Source organism: Eulemur rufifrons, chromosome 29, assembly GCF_041146395.1.
Source record: "Eulemur rufifrons isolate Redbay chromosome 29, OSU_ERuf_1, whole genome shotgun sequence".
Taxonomy (NCBI): Eukaryota; Metazoa; Chordata; class Mammalia; order Primates; family Lemuridae; genus Eulemur; species Eulemur rufifrons.
This window is the reverse complement of record NC_091011.1, coordinates 28885274-28900650: the sequence shown is the minus strand read 5'-3', so window position 1 is coordinate 28900650 and position 15377 is coordinate 28885274. Positions and strand designations below refer to the sequence as shown.

The following is a 15377-nucleotide window of genomic DNA, read 5'->3' as shown; positions in this document are numbered from 1 at the left end:
GTTGCCCAGGCTAGAGTGAGTGCCGTGGCGTCAGCCTAGCTCACAGCAACCTCAAACTCCTGAGCTCAAGGGATCCTCCTGTCTCAGCCTCCCGAGTAGCTAGGACTACAGGCACGTGCCACCATGCCCGGCTAATTTTTTCTATATATATTTTTAGCTGTCCATATAATTTCTTTCTATTTAGTAGAGATGGGGTCTTGCTCTTGCTCAGGCTGGTCTCGAACTCCTGAGCTCAAACGATCCACCCACCTCGGCCTCCCAGAGTGCTAGGATTACAGGCGTGAGCCACCGCGCCCGGCCTGTTGTTATCATTTTTCTAAAAGGTATTTACAATTAACTTGTCTAGTTTCAAGGAAAAAACTGATTGTATTTTTATTGAAATTATGTAAACTTTACAAATTAGGGAAAATTGGCACATTTATGATAAGTCATTTTTGTCCAAGAATGTAGTAAGACTTTGTTCCATATCTGCTTTTGTGGTTTTGAGGAGCATGTGTTATTTTTTTCTCATTTAGATTTTGTAAATTTTAAGTTTATACCTAGTGAAGGTACTCTCTTTAAGTGTGCTTTAAAACATATTCTGTAGAGTGTAGTAGGAACATTGGCATTCATTCATTTATCAAATATTTACTGAATGGCTACTATATCCCAGACACAGTACTAGTTTCTGGGGATGAAGTGGTAAACTAAAATTTGTAACCTTAAGCATCTTACAGTCTAATGAGGACACTAGCAGTAAACAGGTGACTTTTGTTCAGCGTGATATGTCCTCTGATTGAAGTAATCCATAAGGGGCAAATATAAGGCATGTTAAGGTGCCTTTGAAGGTGGAAATGATGGAACAGCAACATCATAGGGTGTTTACATATGATAATACAATGGTCTTTGAAATAGCAACACATGAATTCTGGCTCCCATAGCGATGATGGTAATGGTAGCAGTGATAGAAGGGTTCCCAGAAATGATCACTTCAAAACTGAGATCAGAAACAGTTGACTTATGTGAAGAAGGTTAGCATTCCAGGCAGAGGAGCTTCAGTGTGAAATTTTTATAGTGTCAAACTCTGACCAGTAACCTATAAAAAGAGGAAAAAGGGAAAGTCGTGAAATGTTATTTGTTGGCATTTCACTTGTTTTTGAGAGATTTCAGCTGTGATTCTCTTTTTCTTTTTATATTTTCCCTGCTAATTCAATTCCATGGTTTCAGTACTGAAGGTATCCCTTTCCAATAAAAAGTACAATCATCCCTCAGTATCCATGGGAGATTGGTTCCAGGACCCTCTCGCATGCTAAAATCCATGCATACTCTAGTTCCGCAGTTGGTGCAGTGGAACTCACATATATGAGAAATTGGCCCTCCTTATCCTTGGGTTTTGCATTCTGAGAATACTATATTTTTGATCTGCATTTGGTTGCGGGTTCAGAAGCCACAGGTATGGACTCTTACTGTATTTATTTTATTTTTTATTTATATATATAATATTTGTACATATTTGTGGGGTACACGTGATATTTTATTACATGCATCAAATGTGTAATGATCAAATCAGGGTATTTAGGCTATACATCACCTCAAATGTTTATCATTTCTGTGTGCCAGGAATATTTCAAATCCTCTGTTTCAAAATATACAATACATTGTTGTTAACTCTAGTTACCCTACTTTGCTATGGAACATTAGAACTTATTTCTTCTATCTAACTATATGTTAGTACCAATTAACCAACCTCTCTACATCCCGCTAACCCCCACACCCTTCTCAGTTTCTAATAACTACTAATCTACTCCGTATGTCCCTGAGATCATTTTAGCTCCCAAATATGAGTGAGAACATGTGATATTTGTCTTTCTGTGCCTGGCTTATTTCACTTAACATAATCACCTCCAGTTCCATTCATGCTGCTGCAAATGACAGAATTTTATTCTTTTTTATGGCTGAAGAGTATTCCATTGTGCATATATACCACATTTTCTTTCTCCATTCATCTGTTGATGGGCACTAACGTTGATTCCTTATCTTTGCTATTGTGAATAGTACTGCAATAATCATGAGGGTTCAGGTATGCCTTTGATATACTGATTTCCTTTCCTTTGGATCAATGCTCAGTAGTGGGATTGCTAGCTCCTGTGGAAGTCCTATTTTTACTATTGTGTGAAATCTCCTTACTGTTTTCCGTAGTAGCTGTACTAATGTATATTTCCACCAAGAATGTATAAGAGTTTAAGAGTTCCTGTTGTTTGCATCTTTGCCAGCATATGTTGTTATTTGTCTTTTTAATAATAGCCATTCTGAGGTAAGATGATAGCTCATTGTGGTTTTGATTGCATTTCCTTATTAGTGATGTTGAGCATTTTTCATATACTTGTTGGCCATTTTTATGTCTTCTGAGAAATGTCTATGCATGTCTTTTCTCCACTTTTTAATGGGATTTTTTTTTTTTTTACTGTTGAGTTGTTTTCTGGAATACTTTGCAAATATTTTTTTCCCATTCAACAGGTTGTGTGTTCACTCTGTTCATTATTTCCTTTGCTATGTATGTGTGCAGAAGTTTTTTAGTTTAATATGTCCCATTGGTCTATTTATGTTTATGTTTTTGTTGCCTGTACTTTTGAGGTCTTAGCCATAAAATCTTTGCCTAGACCAATCTCATGAAGTGTTTCCCCTATGTTTTCTTCTAGTAGTTTCATGGTTTTGGGTCCTATGTTTAAGTCATTAATCCATCTTGAGTTGATTTTTGCATATGGTGAGATAGGGTTTCAGTTTCATTCTTCTGCATATGGATATCCAGTTTTCTAGCACCATTTTTTGAAGAGGGTGTCTTTTCCCAAATCTGTGTTCTTGGTACCTTTGTTGAAAGTCAGTGGCTATAAGTAGGTGGATTTATTTATGGGTTCTGTGTTCTGACACATTGGTCTATGTGTCTGTTTTTATGATAATACCATGCTGTTTTGGTTACTGTGGCCTTGTATAATATTAATATTTTGAAGTCAGATAGTGTGGTGCCTCCAGCTTTGTTGTTTTTGCTCAGGATTGCTTTGGCTATCCATGCTCTTTTTTGGTTCCATACAAATTTTAGGATTTTTTTTCTCTCTGTGAAAAATGACATTGCTATTTTGACAGAGATTGAATCTGTAGATTGCCTTGGGGAAGTATGGTGATTTTAACAATATTCTTCTGACCAGGAGCATGGAAATGTCTCCATTTATTTATGTCCTCTTCAGTTTTTTCATTAGTATTTTATATTAATAGTTTTCCTTGTAGAGGTTTTTTATTTCTAGGTATTTTTTTGTAGCTATTAATGATGTTGTTTTCTTTCTCAGCTAGTTAATTATTGGTGTATAGAAACACTACTGATTTTTACATGTTGGTTTTGTGTCCTGGAACATTATTGAATTTATTTATTAGATCTAAGCATTTTTTTGGTGGAGTCCTTAGATTTTTCTGTTAATAGATATAAGATTGTGTCATTCTGCAAACAAGGACAATTTGACTTTCTCATTTTCAATTTGTATGTCTTTTGTTTGTTTCTTTTGCCTGATTGCTCTGGCTGGGACTTTTAATACTGTGTTGAATAGGAGTGGTGAAAGTCGGCATCCTTATCTTGTTCCAGTTCTTAGAGGAAAGGTTTTCAGTTTTTTCCCATTCAGTGTTATGTTAGCTGTGGGTTTGTCATTTTGATGTAATTTTGGATTTGGTTTGCTAGTATTTTATTGATGATTTTTTTGAATCCGTTTTCATCAGGGATATTGGCCTGTATTTTTCTTTTTTTGTTGTTATGTCCTTATCTGGTCTTGGTATCAGGGTAATGCTGGCCTCACAGAATGAATTAGCAACAATTCCCTCCTCCTCAATTTTTTGGAATAGTTTGAGGAGATTAGTGTTAGCTTGTCTTTGAAAGTTTGGTAGAATTAAGCATTGAAGGCATTTGGTCCTGGGCTTCCTTTGATGGGGGACTTTTAATTGCTAATTCAATCTCATTAATTGTTACTGGTCTGTTCAGTTTTTCTGTTTCTTCCTCATTAAAAGTTGGTAGGTTGTATGTATCTAGGAATTTATCCATTTCCTCTAGGTTTTCCAGGTGTTAGTATGTAGTTGTTCTAATAGTCTTTGATGATTTTTTGTATTTCTGTGATATCAGTTATAATGTTTCCCTTTTGTTTCTGATTTTGTTTATTTGGATCTTTTTTCTTGGTTGTCTTGCTAGCAGTTTATTGATTTTATTCATCTTTTTAAGAAAACCAACTTTTTGTTTTGTTGATCCTTTGTATTGTTTTTTTAGTTTCTATTTCCGTTTGTTCTGCTCTGATTTTTCTTATTTATTTTCTTCTACTAATTTACAATTTGGTTTGTTCTTGCCTTCTCAGTTGTTTGAAGTGTGTTGTTAGATTGTTTATTTGGAAGCCTTCTACTTTTTTTTTTATACAGACATTTATTGCTATAAATTGTTATTGTATCCCATAGGTTTTACTATGTTGTGTTTTGATTTTCATTGTTGCAAGAAATTTTAAAATTTCCCTCTTAATTTATTCTTTGACTCAGTCGTCAGTCATTCAGGATGGTGTTAAACTTCCATGTATTGGTATGGTTTCCAAAGTTTCTCTTGTTATTTATTTCTAGTTTTATTCTATTATGGTCTGCAAAGAGACTGGATATGGGTTTTTGTTTTTAACAATTTGTTGAGACTTGTTTTGTATCCTGACATATGGTCTATCCTGGAGAATGTTCCATGTGCTGATGAGAAGAACGTGTACTCTGTAGCTGTTGGATGAAATAGTCTGTAAATTTCTGTTAGATCCATTTGGTTTCAATTGCAGTTTAAATCTAATATTTCTTTGTTAATTTTCTGTCTAGATGATATAATGCTGAGAGTAAGGTGTTGAAGTGCCGAACTATTACTGTATTACTGTCTATCTCTCCCTTTAGATCTAATAGTATTTGCTACATATATTTGGGTGCTCCAGTGTTGGGTACATATATTTTTAGAATCTGTTCTATTCTCTTGCTAACTTAATTGCTTTAGCTTTATATAATGACCTTCTTTTTTATTTTTTGCTATTTTTTTAAATTTCAGAGTATTACAGGGGTACAAATGTTTTGGTCACGTAAATTGCTTTTGTACACTTTGAGTCAAAGTTATAATTGTGCCCATCATCCAGATAGTGTGCAGTGTACCTGTTAGGTGTGAATTTACTCATCCTCTCCTCCTCCCAACCTGCTTGATTTCCGATGAATTTTATTTCCATATGTGCACATAAGGTGTTAGATTAATTCCAGTTTAATGGTGAGTACATGTGGTGTTTGTTTTTCCATTCTTGTGATATTTCACTTAGAATGGTCTCCAGTTCCATCCAGGTTAATACAAAAGATATTAGTTCACCATTTTTTATATGGCTGAGTAGTACTCCATGGTATACATATACCATATTTTATTAATCCACTCATGTATTGATGGGCACTTGGATTGTTTCCACATCTTTACAATTGTGAATTGTGCTGCTATAAACATTTGGGTGCAGGTGTCTTTTTTATAAAATGTCCTTTTTTCCTTTGGCTAAATACCCAGTAGTGGGATTGCTGGATCAAATGGTAGTTCTACTTTTAGTTCTTTGAGGTATCTCCATGCTACTTTCCACAGAGGTTGTACTAGTTTGCAGTCCCACCAATAGTGTATGAGTGTTCCTGTCTCTCTCTATCCATGCCAACATTTTTTGTTTTGGGACTTATTTATTTATTTATTTTAGACAGAGTCTTACTCTGTTGCCCAGACTAGAGTGCAGTAGCGTCAGCCTAGCTCACAGCAACCTCAAACTCCTGGGATCTTTCTGCCTCAGCCTTCCAAGTAGCTGGGACTATAGGAACCTATAGGAACATGCCACCATGCCCGGCTAATTATTTCTGTATATTTTTAGTTGTCCGGATAATTTCTTTCTATTTTTAGTAGTGACAAGGTCTCGCTTTTGCTCCGGCTGGTCTCGAACTCCTGACCTCGAGTGATCCTCCTGCCTTGGCCTCCCAGAATTCTAGGATTACAGGCGTGAGCCACTGCGCCTGGCCTGGAACTTTTTGATAAAAGCTATTGTTACTGGAGTTATTGTGGTTTTTCTGTTTTTGACTTACAGTCAGTTTTATCTGATATTAATAAAGCTACTCATGCTTGCTTTTCATTTCCATTTGTGTGGAATATCTTTTTCTATCTCTTCACTTTTAGTCTATAGGTATCTTTACGAGTGAGATTAAGTTTCTTATATGCAGCATATAGTTGAGTCATGTTTTTTAATCCATTTAGCCAATCTATATCTTTTTAAGTGAAAAATTGAATCCATTTACATTCATGGTTATTGATATGTGAGGGCTTATTCTTATCGTTGTATTAATTGATTTCTGGTTGTTTTGTGTATCTTTTGTTCCTTTCACTCTTATTGTTTATCATTCTGGTTTGTTGGTTTTACTGTAGCGATGACATTTGAGTCCTTTCTCTTCCTCCTTTATGTGTTTATTCTACCACTGTGTTTTATGCTTTTGTGTGTTTTCATGATGGTAGATATCCTTTCACTTCCAGATGTAGGACTCCCTTGAGCATTTATTGTAGGGCTGTTTTCCTGGTAATGAATTCCCTCAGCTTTGGCTTGTCTGGGAAAGAGTTAATTTCTCCTTCATTTATGAAGGATAACTTTGCTGGGTATTGATATTATCCTTGGCTGGCATTTTTTTTTTTTCTTTCAGCACTTTGGTTTTATCATTTGATTTTCTTTTGTTCTGTAAAGTTTCTGCTGAGAAATCTGCTATTAGTGTGAGGGGACTTCCCTTATAAGTGACTGGAAACTTACATTGTTTTAAGAATTCTCTTTGTGGTTGACTTTTTACAGTTTGACTATAGTGGGCTGTGTAGAAGACCTTTTTGAATTATATCTGTGGATCTCTGAGCTTCTGTATCTGGATGTGTACTTCTCTTGCTAGACATGGGAAGTTTTCAGCAATTATTTTGTTAAATGAATTTTATTTCTCTTTGGTTTTTTTTTCTTTGCATTCTGTGACACACAAAATTGGAACATTTGTTTGCTTTGTGAGGCCCCGTATGTCATGTAGGGTTTGTTTATTCAGTTTTTTAAATTTTTCTTTATTTTTTTTTTGACTGGTTTATTTCAAAAGACCTGTCTTCAAGTTCTGAAATTATTTCTTCTACTTGATCTAGTCAATTTTAAGCTTTAGAGTGTATTTTTTAAAACTTAAGTCAATGAATTCTTCAGTTCCAGGAATTTTGTTTGGTTTTCTATTTTTAAATGACATCTGTGTCTTTAATAAATTTCTCATTCCTATATTAATTTTTATTTTTGATTTCTTTTTATTATTTGTCTTTGTTCTCTTATATCTCACTGAACTTCTTTTATATCAATATTTTGAATTCTTTTTTCTGGGGTATAATAAATTTCTTTTTGATTAAAATCTGTTTATGGAAATAACTATTGTGTTTCTTAGAGGGTGTCATATTTTCTTGGTTTTTTATGTTCCTTGTATCCTTATGTTGCTACCAGTGCATCTGGCATAACAGTTGCTGCTTCTAGTTTGTGGATTTGCTTTCATAGGGCCTGTAGATGTATCAATGGTATTGGTTGGGTAGGGCACTTTGGTTTTGATTCTGGGTGCATGGAGTAGTATAGTAGCCATAAGATTTCTTTGGCTGTAAATAGTTTCAATGGTATCTGTGATTTTTTTCCGTGTCTTAGGGTGCAGTTGTTAGTGAAGGCTGTGGGGAAGTTTGCCAAGGACAGGGACACCAGGTAAGCCAGACCATGAGCCCTACTGGTGACATCTTTGGCCAAGTGTGCCTGTTCTTGGATCCCAGGATGGCATACATTGGCACTGCTGTTAGCGGGTCCAAGTGGGCCATTTCTTTGGTCTCCAGGACTCTTTCTTAGGTGCCGTTAGTGCCAGCAGTAGGCCAGGATTATGGGTGGGTTCTTGTGCCTTTGGGTAGTGGGATTGATATGGATGATGGCAGTAACTGTGGCTGGATAACCCTGTGGCTCCCAAGCAGTTTTCATTGATGATGGTGGTGGTCTCAATGGGCTGGGCAGGCCAGTCCCTATGCCTGCAGGTGGCCTGTGCGGTTGGGTGTTAGCGGTGGTGGTAGTGGTAGGTTGAGTGGGCCTGTCCTCAGTCCTCTGGGTGGAGTGCTCAGGTGGCAGTGGTAGTGGATGGGACAGGATGATTCCCAGATCCCCAGATGGCATTCTTGGGTACAGGAGTGGGGTGAAGCTGGGCCAGGGAGGCCTGTTTTCAGGTCCCCTGGTGGTACCTGCAGGCAGTGGCTCTGGTAAGCAGGAGTAAGTGATTCCAAGGCTCCCTGTGGAATGCATGGGTTGGGGCAGGAGCAGGTGCATTATAGCTTTGCTGCTGAGGTTGGCAAGGTTGCTTTCAGTGGCAGCAGCTGTAAGCAGGCAACTGGGGAGCCCCAGGTCATGATTATCTTTAGGGCACTTGTATGTGCACAGTGGCTGTGCTTTTGGGGTGGTGGAGTTGCTACCAATGGCTCACACTTCAGCGCTGGCAGCAGCAGCCAGCACCGTCAGTGATTGTGGGTGGGGGCTGTCAATAAGATTTCAGGGATCTGGAGACACAGGGGCTGTTGGGCCCCAGGGCAGGATGTAGTCAGGTGGTGGCTGGGCTCTCAAAATGGCACTGTGTTGTTCTAGCTGCTTAGGACTCGAAGGGTGTGTGGGACCCAGCATGAACTCCCGCTCTGGAGCAATGTCATTGTGTGGTCTCCAGGCAGCTCTCTAGGCTAGTCTTAGGGTCCTTGAAGATCAAGGGGCTTTCTCTTGGCTAAGATTGCAGGAGTCCCTGGTGAGAATGTGGACCTCTGAGAATCTTTCACTTACCTAGGCCCTGAATTGAGGAGTCTCTCTAGGTTCCCAGCTAATCCTGGCTGAGCAGGCTGCCTTGCTTACCTCTTAGATCAGCGGTCCCCAACCTTTCTGGCATCAGGGACTGGTTTCATAGAAGACAGTTTTTCTGTGGGGGTGGGTGGGGGGCAGCAGCAGAGGCGCTCTACACCTGAGGAGTTGGGGACCATAGTCTTAGATGTTTGCTGTAACTTCTTTGTTGATTTCAGTGCTCCCATCTTAGATGATCTATTCAAAGTTGATTATCTACTCATTATTTTCATTTTTCTTTGTGGAGGAGGCAAGTACCAGATGCCTCTGGTCAGCCATCTTGAAGTCCCTCCCACGTTTATTTATTGAAAAAAAAAATCCACATGTTAGTGGACCTATTCAGTTCAAATCCATGCTGTTCAAGACTGAGTCAGGAGGATAACTTTAGGCCAGGAATTTGAGACTAGCCTGAGCAAGACCCCGTCTCTACAAAAAATAAAAAAATTAGCTGGGCATGGTGGGACACACCTGTAGTCCCAGCTATTTGGGAGGTTGAGGAAGGAGAATTGCTCAAGTGTAGGAGTTTGAGATTGTGGTGAGCTATGATGACACCACTGCACTCTAGTCTGGGCAACAGAGTGAGACCCTGTCTCAAAAAGAAAAAAAATCTAAATAGAAAACTTGATTTAGCTCTATATGATTGACCAAAAGTGTTTTTGAATTGAATCTTTCTTTTTGATTATAGGTTTGTCCTTCTGTTCATTTGTTTTGATTTTGTTTTTGTTTTATAACATCTGTTTTTCCTTGCAGGACGATAATGTCAAATCCCTCCTCTGTAGCTTGATATATTCTAGAAGTTCAATGACGGCTGAGCAAGTTCTGAATGCTGAATGTTTCTTGATACCAAAGGAAAAATCAATTCCAAACCCAGAAAAAGATATTGAATATACCCAATATAAAAAAGAAGAAGAATTAAAGTTGGAGAACTTGGATAAATATGAGGAAAAGACAAGAAATGGTGAAGCCGACTTTGATTAATAAAGTAGTGTTCCGTTGTTGTTACAGATGTTCTTTTTAAAAATCTTTGTTTATTTTGGTTAATAAATCTGGAGTTGTTTTGGAATTAGTTGGGTTGTGTCTTTAGTATTCAGATTGTGAAAAATAAAAGATGTTTGGCTGTGCAAAAAATTGTATGCTTTGAAATTTTGTTTAACTTGGAGTTTTTAAGGAAGGATTTTCTGATTGTAATTACTTTTTGAAGTTGAGTAATTAAAGTGTGATACTTATAATAAGAAAGGTTATTAGATCACTGGACAGGTCCTATACAGATTTTCGGTATGTTGGCTAGCTAAGTCTTTTATTCAAGAAACGATAGTTGGCATCTGCTTTGCTTTGCATCCAGTTCTGGAAATATAAAGATAGTATAAAGATAGATAAAACTTGGTCATTACACTGATGAAGCCTACAGTCTATTGAAATATTCAGAGATATAAATAGATTGTAATATAATATGGAATATCTAATGATAGCTCTAGTTTTTATGGGATTATACAGCATAGGTCCTTTTCCTGTGGAGGAGGGATGTCAGGGAAAGCTTTCTGGAAGATGTGGTTAAATCCTAAAGGAAGAGTTGGAAAGGTAACGAGAGGGGCAAGAGTATCTTAATTAGCAGAGAAAACATGATGAAAGCACTGAGGGGAGAAACAGTTTGTTGCATTTAATAGTATAAAATATAAGGCAAGGAATAATCAGGAAGATGGCTCATACCTAATTTATCTTATAAGAAATTTAGAGTCATTAAAGAATTGTAAACAGCTTTAGCTATTTGAGAATCCGTCTTCCACCTACCATCAGGATAGGGACTAGGGAGAGACTAGTTAGAAGACAATTATAATAAACTTTACAAAATAGGCCAAAATCAGATGGACTTTGTGATTGAAATGTATATAGACTAAAGTGGTATGGCAGAGTCTCTTCTTGCTATTTTAATATACATCTTCTTTTCTTCCTTAGTTATAGAGCCTCAGTTTTATTTGAGGTGGCAGTCTACTCAGTAAAACTACATTTACTATTTTCTCTTTTACTTGAGGCCTTTTGACTAAGTTCTTGCAAATAAGGATCCTTAAAAGGAGCTGACATAACTGGAAGGTGTTCCCTTTTGCCTTTACCCCTTTCCTATTTCCTAGAAGCTAACAGGATGGCTAGAGTTTGAGCAGCCCCTTTGGATCAAGAGATGATCCTGAGGATGCATGCCATGAGCTAGGATGATGAAATGGCAAATTAGAAAGATTTGGTGTCCCTACTCATTCTGGAACCTCTGTACTAGCCTCTCCGTTATTTAAGAGAATAAAAAAACCCCTATATCAAAGTGTGGTTCCTGTAACAGTAGCTTTAGCATCACCTGGGAACTTGTTAGAAATGGAAATTCTTGTCTCTATTCCAAACCTATTAAATCAGAATCTCCATGGGGGTGTATGGAGCGTAACAATCTGTGTTTTAACAAGCCCTTTAAGTCATTCTGATGAATACTAATGTGAACCATTGCCACATATTCAAGCCATTGCTACCTTTTGACTTTCCTATTTTATGGTAGAACTTAATTTTACGTGGTTCAGCAGTAAAGGCACAGCAGCTAGGTTTAAAGCACACTTGGATAATTAAAGAGAACAAGGATCAACCGCTTTATTTACCCTCACTATTTTAAATAAAGAATTAGAGTCGTGTTTCCTGAGTTACTACCTGCTGAATACTAGTCTTTTGGGGTGTTCAGCACAAAAATGAACTCTGTGATTTGTTGTTTGTGAAGTGAATGCTAAATTGAAGATTGATCATGCATGTTAGATAGTAAAGGTCCTAAAATGTTCTGTAGGAAAGAAAGCTGTTTAGTTTTATTTAGCCCAGTGTTTGCCAAAATAGACAGTGGTACCATTTTTCCCCACATAATACAGAGAAACTTTTCTCTTGTGAAACTAGTGTGAGGATCAGATTTTGTGGTATACTAAGATAGTATTTATTTTTACTTCATATTTTAAAATTGCAAATGTTAATGAGTGGTGAGAAGAAATAAATTTTATATATCTGTTCAATGACGTACTTTTCTCTTGTATATATGTGTGTTTGTATGTGTAAGGGCAGTGCAAAGGCAAACAGATGTGTTCACTGCCCTGTAGGCAGTCTGTGAATGATGCAGCATGAAATAAGCTGTAATAAGAGCAACAATATATGTCACCAAAAGAAGATGTAGGGAAGAAAAGGATGATGAGGATGAAAAACAGACATTGGACTCATTTTGGAGGAGCACAGTAGAATCCTGCTTGTTTGGAACTGGAAGAATGTCATTTTGGGCCAAGGAAATTACGGAAGCTCAAAGGTTTGATTTGGGAAAGGGCAAGAAATTAGCTAGAGTATAGGACATTTATGAGAGAGTCCAGAAATGAATCTGTAAAAGTATATTGGGGACAGAGAATCTTCAGTTGCCGTTTAAGAGGTAGAACCCTATTGTAAACTTAGGAGTATCTGAATTACACAGTCTTGTTTGTTTTAAAATAAAATATCCACAGAGGATGATTTGGGCAAGGACAGTTTGGATGTAAGGAAAAAGTCAAATCAAGGATGATACATTTTACTAAAATAAGTGAGGCAGAGAAAAGGTCATGTTTTAGGTCAGAGTTAAGGTTAGTATAAAGGTTATAAACTTTCTCTGAAGAAATCTGTGAGAAGCCTCTTGTCCCTTTCATAATATCCGTGCTAAGTCATTTCAGTTTGTATTTTAACGCCAACATTAAATTTATTCTTAGTATCTCTCTCTTAACTCAGCAAATAACATGCTTTACCACTTCTCAGTTGCCGGTATAATCATATCTCCTGCTATTAAAACTATATACAGAAGCAGTTCTTGAATGGTAGAATAAGGAACTCTGAATGTCCACTCTTCCATAAAAACAGCAAGAACACTGGAAAAATCAAAACCAACTTTTTTGGAGTTCTGGCTGTTAACTAAAGGCTTGCAGCAACCTGAAGAACATTTATTCAAGAGAAACGGCTGAATCTTGGTAAGAATAGCAAACTCTGTGGTGTTTTAATATACCCTATTCCCATTTCTTTGCAGTAGCCTTATAAATTAGGAGCCTTACTACCATGATAGCTGTGAAAACCAGCTCCATATAGCAGCAGAGAATGTTTGGAGAACCCTAAAGGCCCCCATTGCTAGAGAATTGTCACTATTTGACTTCTCTGGCAGCTCCCTGGAAAAGCCCCGTTCACAGGGCTTTTCTTTATTAAACCTGATTCAGAGTTTGCTTGGTGGGAAAAATCCTTTTCCTAGGACGTTGGTTAAAAAATATTCATAGCAGTTGTTTAACATGGCAACTGCTTGAGGCAGTGAATCCTAGTTGGGACAAATAATTTAATAGGAAAATTTGAGGAAGGAGATGTCCGTAGGGTGCCTTGAAAATCTCTGACAAGTTCCTGGGGATCTAGAAGGCTGTGTACATGTTCAGGGCTGTGAACATGTCCAGGAAAGATCTGAGAAAGCCCTAATCTTTCATCTCTGGCTGACCTTGAAGTTCCAGAAAGCAGGATGAGAAGGCTAAGGCAGAGATGTAAACTTGGAGAGTGTTGAAGGTGTGACTGCACATATGCATTGGAGCCTCTTAGAAAAGGTTGAAAACTTAATGTTTCCAGACAGTTAAGGAAATATCTGTCTAATCTTTAGATGATCACTAAGCAAAGCTGCACATGACAGAGAGTATAGACTTCCCAGAATTAGCCTAGGAAAGTCACTATTCAAACATCATCAGCAACAACAAAAATAGGAACAACAAACCCTGGGTTTGGGGGATTATGATTTCTACAGTTGCCACAATACAGTGTTTAAAATTTCCAGTTTTAGCTTGGTGTGGTGGCATGTGCCTGTTGTTCCAGCTACTTGGGAGGCTGGGGTGGGAAGATCACTTGAGCTTGGAACCCAAGACCAGCCTAGGTAACAGAGGAAGACCCCATCTCTTTAAAAAAAATAACTCCAATTTTGAGGAAAAAAAAAAAGACATACAAAGAAATAGGAAAGTATGGTCCATATACAAGAAAAATAAAGCAGCCAATAAAAACTGTCCCTGAGGAAGCCTAGATGTTGGACTTAGTATATCCAAAGAACTGAATTCAAAGGAAACCATATGTAAAGAGAAAGAAAAGCATGAAACAATATCTCACCAAACAGCAATATCAATGAGGAGATAGGTGTTATCAGAAAGAAGAAATAGAAATTAAGGAGCTGAAAAGTACAATAAATGAAGTAAAAATATTAGAGGGGCTCAACAGCGTATTTGAAATAACAAAAGAAAAAAATTTGTGATGTTAAAGATAGGTTAACTGAGATTAGGCTGAGGAATAGAAACTAATCAAGAAAACAGAACCTCATAGGTTTGTGGGACACTATTAAACATACCAATAACACTGGGAATTTCAGAGGGAGAGACAATATTGAGGCAGAAAGAAAGAATATTTGAAGAAATAATGGCTAAAAATTTCCTATATCCCAGAAGCTCAGTGAACTCCAAATAGGATAAATTCAAAGAGATCCACAACTAGACATATCATAATCAATTACTGAAAGCCAAAAGGGAACTTTGAAAGTAGTGAGAAATGACTCATACTATACATCCACAATAAGATTAACAGTTTTTATCAGAAGCCATGGGGGCAGAGAGAATGCTATCATCAAGAAAATGGAATAGGACTTTCCAGTGCTTGTCTCCTCATAGAAACATCAATTAGACAACTATTCATACATGAAAATACCTTTGCAAAGAGCTAAGGAATCCAGGAGAGAGATTGCAGCACCCAGGGTATGCCACAGAAATAGGAAAAGACACATTGAAGAGGGTAAGGAGAACAGTTCCACATGATCTGTGTAACTTCTTTTTCAAGCCTAGAGAGCACAGCATAGAAAGAGGTAATCTCTGCTTGGGGGGGAGTTAAGTGAACACCATGCTTTGCAACAGACCCCAGGACCAGGCTAGTCCCTGCAGCACTAGGCTTCAGGTTCACCCCAGTTCCAGGCCTGCCCCAGAGCCAGGCTAACTCCAGTGGCCTCAGGCTGGCCAATGCAGACTCGGGCCTGGAGACCTGCCTGAGACTTCAGGCCCACCCCATCACCAGGCTTGTTCCCCCAGAAGCAGGCTGTAGAGAGACTCTAGTGCTAGGCCAGCCCCTGTGACCCCAAACTGTAGCAGAATTAGAGTCCTGCCCTGTTCAGCTAGTCCCTGGTGCTGGGCCATCTGTCACAGGTACAGGCTGAAGAACTGCCTCTGAGGACCCAGCTTCCAAGTCTGCCCCAGTGCCAGGCTGGCTCCAGCAACCCTAGGCTCCAGGGAAGCCCCATGCTCTAGCCTACTTCAGTGCTAGGCCAGCATCTGTGGAGCAAGCCTCCAGGCTAGCACACGCAGACCCATGTTTCAGCAGACATAAGGTTAGGCCCATCTCAGTAGAACTAGTTCCCCAAAGATT

The 15377-nt window shown here is 38.1% G+C and overlaps 1 protein-coding gene across 2 annotated transcripts in view; it reads left to right on the top strand.

The window, feature by feature from the left end:
• Nucleotides 1-10061, top strand: part of STK31 (serine/threonine kinase 31) — a 101148-nt gene extending 91087 nt beyond the window's left edge. Inside the window, exon 24 of one of the 2 annotated variants that reach the window (XM_069461925.1) lies at nt 9684-10061. In XM_069461925.1, coding sequence (XP_069318026.1) covers nt 9684-9911 — 228 coding nt within the window. In that variant the 3' untranslated portion in view covers nt 9912-10061. The remainder of the gene's footprint in view (nt 1-9683) is intronic. The other variant, XM_069461926.1, reaches the window with a different exon arrangement.
• Nucleotides 10062-15377: the final 5316 nt, after the last annotated feature.